A 6000-nucleotide genomic window follows, 5' to 3' on the forward strand; every position below is an offset into this window, starting at 1 on the left:
CCATATGTCACAGTGCTGCTTGTGCTCGCCAGCCTGACCTGCAGCCACGCGCGATACCAACAAAATTCGTGTCCAAAAGATCTGTGCCAGGCAGAATGCGGGTTCCTTTTCTCTCTGCTCTCCAAAGCAGTCGCTGCGCTTTTTCATCTGTAGTTTCTAGTTTTTCATCCCCTGCAAATCACTAGTGCTTTCTGAAGGCTGGAAAGAAAGAAACAAACCACACCATCCACCTTCTGACTGCTGTCTGCGCTGTGTCTGCCGGCACCACGCAGGTCTCCTGTGGGCATTAAGGCCAATGTCACCCACATCATTACCCAGCTGGGAGGCAGCTGCTGGCAGGGGCAGCTGCTTTCTGTAGAAGCAGGGAAAGGCTGAGGGCTTCTCAGCGCACAGATGCTTTCCACGAACATATGCTTAATTAAGAGGCAAACTCTCCACCTGCTCTGCAGCGTGAGTATCCAGGCTCCTTTCAGACAGGTATTTGCTTTGCCGGGCACTTACGCTTTTACAGGGGGCTGGAGGTTGTGTTTGTGCAGCTGCGCCTCAAACCCCAGGCATCAGGTGCTGTTAGCAAGCAGTGCTGCCAGCTTCATTAAGGTAATTGTGCCCAAGGCCTTTCCTTCCTTATCCTGGTTTAATGAGGAGGCAAAGCGTCCCCCTCGATGCCCCCCGTGGCTGCTCAGCCACATGGCTGCAAGGAGCCGCATGTGGGTGGGAACTGGAGTGGGTTTGCCCTCTGCCCCCACAGCTGCTGGGGCTGAGGAGGGTGGTGCTGTCACCACCTACAAAGCCCAGCACTGGGAGGGGAAGGTGAGCTCCTAAGGGCATCTTTACCGCTTAAACAAGTATCTTGGCTTCTAAAGATGCAAAGAAATTCATCGCTCCCTTTTGAACACTTGCCCTGCTAGAATGCTGTGTAGGTTTGGAACCCATTGTCAGCCCTTCCCTAAGCCTCGGTCTCTCATTCAGCAGCCAAATCCCCGGCAGAGCTGGCAGCGCTGCAGCAACCTGGGCAGGGATAAATGGGCCATGCACTCTGCAGCGTTGGTGGCAGGGACAGATTAACCCTCTTTTGCAGAACTAGTGCAGTGATGGCAGCTGGTGGGTGGCTGAGAGCCCCCTCTCCCTGTGGGGGATAGCCTGAAAATGGGTACTTGGCTTGGGGAGCTCCAAATACCTGTGCTGAAACAGAAGTCATTTAATATATCTGCTAAGCCTGGCCTGTTTTCTTTCTCGCCACTGTTCTCTCTGCACCCATTGCAGAAATGCCTTTTCCACAGGGAAATGCATTTTCTGTGCCCAGTTTGTGATGCATGTGACATCTTCAATGAAAATGAACAGTTCTCCTCCAGCATTTTCAGGTTTCTGGGTCCCATGGGGAGATAATGCACAGGGATTTTAACCCGCAGCCCCAGAATCTCTACCAGCTCTGCAGAGAACACCTGCAGAAATGCAAAATGCACATCTGTGCTCCAATCACGGAGCCATGTTCTTGTGCCCAGCAGGTTTCTAGCCTTTTCATTCATTAAAGATGATTCAGGATGAGGACAATTAATTATTCATTAAGAGTCATTTTGAATTTTCACTAGCTGCAAGAAGGTGCCTGTGGGACCACAGGAAAACAAGCATGACAGTGAGACAGGGTCTTTTGCTCCTTGCTGTCACACTGGGTCAGAGCCACCCGAGAGCCTGTCTGACAGACTGGCAGCCCTACCAGGCCACTACCCCAGTCCCCAAAAGGGGAGGCAGGCACTGGGGAGTGGGGGGACTGAAGCACCGTTCCAGCCTGCCATGAGCTCACAGAGGCAATGACAGCAAAGCATGAACCTCCAGGGACCCCCAGAGCCTGCTTGGGTTGCTGCGCTGTGTTGCAAAAAGCAAAGCTGTCCCGGACCCATGTTCTTCCAGCTGTGCAGGCACACAGAGGAACCAGGGGTTTGTCGCTCTGCAGGACACATTTTTCCCTGCTGTGAGGCAGAAACCACCAGCTCAGGTACTGTAAGGTGAGAGGAGGAGTGGGAAGCTCAGACCCAGCTTATATTAATGGATGTGATGAAGATACCTCTATGTTTCATACCTGAATGAGTTTTAGGTAAGATGGTTTTTGTGCTGCCTGCAGTCCAGCTGCTGAGGGTGATACCAGCCCGTGAGGCCATGCTGAGCTGCAGGCTGCGTGCTGGGGCTGTTACACAGGAGCTTATGGCACTGTGTCTGCCTGTGCCAACAACAGCAAATGTCACTGGGGCTCAACTTGCTGCTTGCAGCCCTTCTCTAAGTCCAGGGTGACTCCCCAGATTTCAGCTTAAGTAGGAGCAGCATTTGCACCTCTTCTGCTTTTGTGGAAGATCATGTGCCTGAGCCAGGGTCCTGCTCAAGCAAAAGTGGCTCCACTTGTTCACATTGGTGTATCAGGCATTGGCTGGGAAGTCTTTGTAATTACTTAGTACCAAGAAAATGGGAAGAACCCTGTAAAATGAAACTATCCCATAGAAACCCTAATTACTTTCCCAGCATAAAGCTAATAAGGTAGAGTACTAGCTGTGTTCTTTTTGAGTAATTTTTTTTCCAAATCCAGTTAGTCTTATAGCTGGGCTGCGCCCAGGGTTGAGCTGCAGGTACATAGGAGGCTGTTCTGGCTGTTCTGACACATTGCTCAAAGCAAAATCCATTGGAACAATTGCAGAGAAGAGAGCTCGGTGTTGGCCCACTGAGACTTTGCAGCATCCTGCGTGTACTTATTATTTGCTGTGATCAATGACACTGCAAAGGCCGTTTCCCAGGGTAGGAAACACCTAATTGTATAAACAGGCTATGCTGGGAAGGAAAATAGGACCCAGGAGAGAAAGTGGTGATGCATTAGAAATAATGGGCTCTATCAGTGCGATTTTGTTGGGGAAGGTAATCTCAAAGATTTATTTAAATAGGGCAGAGATGTGAGTGACTGCTACAGTCTCACTTTGTAATACGTTCACCCGTCAGAGAGCAGATAGCACTAAAGGCACTGCTTTTTTACAACACAAGTTCATTTAAACCAAGGCTCTGCAGTACTTGTTCTGTGGTGAGATAAAGCAACACCCAACACCTTCCTCTGAGTAGCAGAAATGGGTATTCAGACAGGAACAACTGCATTTGTGGCTTTTTCTGTTCATTTTCTGCAAATTTTAAAGATCATCTAAAGAACAAATATTGAATAGATCTGTTTCCTGAGGGGACCCCCCCCAAAAAAAAAACAACCACACAAAACAACTTAAAAGATTCACCCCCGTGATCTATTCTCAGTTCTTGCTGCAGAGTCAGGATGTGGGACCAAGAGAACCACGGAAATTTCCTTTTCCCAGGTGAGCAACTAGCCAGTACAGCACAAACCCATTTTATTCTGTTAAAATGGAATATAGTGCTTGACATTAATGCTGCGGTGGAAAGCTGTATGCAGCCCCTTTCCTAAGTTAATTTCCTATTTTATAGGACAAATTACAAATGTTGGGCTTGCATGACTGGCAGAGCAGGAACCGCTCAAGGCAACATAAATAAATAGCTATGAATAACAGATTGAGCAGGGACTTTCACAACTTGCAGACAAATGAACAAGCAGTACAGCTGAGGCCAAGCTAGTTAGCTAATGTTTTTCTTTGTAATCTGTGCACCTACATTACACTGCAGGTTGTAATATCTGGAGCTGTTGCAGTAGTACATCTGTGTGAGTGGTGTCCCTTATCACTTGGCAGTATACCCAGAGACACTCACCAGACTTTGCTGTTTGTATATTCAGACAGCTAAACTGCAGAACTGAAGCTTCTCAGCTCCCCTCTTTGTATAGGATGACTATGCTAAAATAGATGGTAAAGAGGTAAAAGCTGCCTCCCTGGTAAACTTTGTGTGTGAAACAACTGCAGCTGACTCCTGCTTCTGAGTGAGTCCTGGCTTGCAGTGACCAGGACCAGGCAGGAGCAAAGGAGTGTGTAAGAAACTGTTGTGTACACCTTACCTGGTGGAAAGACGCACTGAAGGCATCTGGTCTCTCTGTTTAGAGACTTTGTTCTCTGTAGAACAAGACCAAGGTGTTTCATGATGCGTCCTCCAAGGCTCTGGTCAGCTTCTGACTGGGCTGCCTATGGCTTGCTCCAAAGTCTCCATCTCCTTTGGGGTGCTGTCCCCTGGCTGGTCTGGCAGGGACATTGTGGGGTGCTGCTCTGCGCTGTTACACAGGTGATTTGTTCTGCCCTGTTGCTGGTTGCATTTTCAGCGGGGAGCGAAGGTGACCTGAAGCGTGCACTTGGATCTCTGAAATATGTAAAGCAGAGCAAGATCCCTGGAAGCAAGTAGGCATTTCCAGTGTCAGTTACGGACCTTTACATTTAGCAGGGAGCAATTCTAGCTTAGAATTTGCACTCGGATGTGCTAGGTACAGAGCACAAGGGCTGCATGCTACAAAGGGGAAAGGGAGTTTAACTTAGTGCTGGGAGAACAACAGACCTGGGAGTTTGTGCAGTGCAAAAAGTTTGGAGGGAAGGGATAAGATTTGTTGCGTTTTGTCAAAAACTCCAATAGAAAAAAAACACACTTTGTTTCTAACTTGTTAAAACTACTTAGAATAAAGCACCTTGAATAAAAGAATAGGCAGGCATTTGACTGGCAAAGAAATGAATTTTCCTTCCTTTCAGTTCTTCCAAGTTTTTTTCAGACTAGCACAGTAAAATATTACAAATTCAACAAATAATCCAGTCAAACCACATGCAGATATCTTTTTTTTTTTGCTGGTTGTTTTTTTTTTGTTTGTTTTTAATGTGGAGATGATGAGACAGATCGTTTCATTGACCTGTCGCCTGTAGCACAGGGCACCTGTGCTTCTGTCGCAGAGCTGCCACAAGCTCAAAAGCTCAAGAACCGCTTGTGACGTGGAGGGGAAAGCCCTGCTAAGAACGACGCGGAGCTGTCACAGCTCACCGGGAGCAAGCGGTGCCCCGTACAGGGAGAGGAGCCGTGGTACTGCTGGCGAAACTCTTCCCTTAGGAAACGGGCTAGGATGGCGTGGGCGCGGTCTGCTGAGGGATGCAGATGGGTGGTAGGACGCGCTGCTGTCGCCCGGGCGGGTGTGAGCGTGTCCCTGAGCACCAGGTGGCAGTGCTGCCGCGGGGACCGCGGGGACACCGCGCCTGCGGGCTGATGGGGCGCTGGGAATTCCCAATCCCCTCCGCCCCCTCCTATGAGGGCGCTGAGCATCGCTTCGTCCTTTCACCGATTTCCAGGCCGTGCGTATTTTCCAAGTTTGAGCCGAAACTATGTATTTCAAGTTTCTGTTCAGCAGAGAGCCCCGCCCAGCAGGGCTTGAGCCCGACCAGTTGTACCCGGGCTGTGGCGGAGGTGCTGGTTTGCCGCACACAGCAAGATGTAGATGCAGATCTGCCAGGGGGTCCGCCCTTCAGCTCCCTCCTTCCTCTGAACGCTGCTGCTCAGGGGAGCATCTCTTGGCTGCAAGCAGCCACGTTTCTCTCTAGCTGAGCCTCCAGCAAGTCTCGGCCCCTGGTAAAATCTCCTGGGGCAGCTTTGCTGCCTGTGGGTACCTCAGCTCTTGCTCTGCAGGCGGCGGAGGAGTGCCCGGGTCAGCACCTGTGCGAGGTGAGCGCTGTCAAGCGTCCACTGTGGCTTGGGGAGGTGCTGCTGTGTGCAGATGTCTCGGTTTATTAATACAAATCTTCCAGACCGTTTTAAAATTTTTTTCTCTGCGTTTATACTAGTCAAGGGCTTGTTTGGGTTTTTTTCCCCCTTTTTCTTTTTTCCTTTCTTTCTTCCTTCCCTCCCTTTTTTCCTTTCCCCCGTTTTTCCCCATCCCTCTTATTTCCTTCCCCTTATTCCTCCCCCCTTCCCCCCGTATTTCTTGTCCTTCTTCCTTTTTCCTTTTTTCTTCTTCGTTTTTCCTTCTTCCTCTCCTTCTTTTTTCCCCCTTTTTCTTCCCTTTCCTTCTTTTTCCTTCTTTTTCCTTCTTTTTCCTTCTTTTTCCTT

The 6000-nt window shown here is 49.4% G+C and overlaps 1 protein-coding gene across 6 annotated transcripts in view; it reads left to right on the forward strand.

Annotated features, from left to right (window-relative positions):
* The window catches only part of FGF12 (fibroblast growth factor 12), a 224000-nt gene that overhangs the window by 101934 nt on the left and 116066 nt on the right, over positions 1 to 6000 (forward strand). Inside the window, exons 1-2 of one of the 6 annotated variants that reach the window (XM_027685477.1) lie at positions 1838 to 2003; positions 3280 to 3338. The exons of 2 other annotated variants lie outside the window; for them this stretch is intronic. In XM_027685477.1, the coding sequence (XP_027541278.1) occupies positions 1897 to 2003; positions 3280 to 3338 (166 nt within the window). In that variant the 5' untranslated portion in view covers positions 1838 to 1896. Of the gene's footprint in view, positions 1 to 1837; positions 2004 to 2066; positions 2093 to 3279; positions 3339 to 6000 lie in introns of those variants that run through there. 3 more of the 6 variants (XM_027685482.1, XM_027685479.1, XM_027685484.1) reach the window with 3 other exon arrangements.

The sequence above is a fragment of the Neopelma chrysocephalum genome, unplaced genomic scaffold (genome assembly GCF_003984885.1).
Source record: "Neopelma chrysocephalum unplaced genomic scaffold, ASM398488v2 Primary Assembly neopelma1_69, whole genome shotgun sequence".
Lineage (NCBI taxonomy): Eukaryota > Metazoa > Chordata > Aves > Passeriformes > Pipridae > Neopelma > Neopelma chrysocephalum.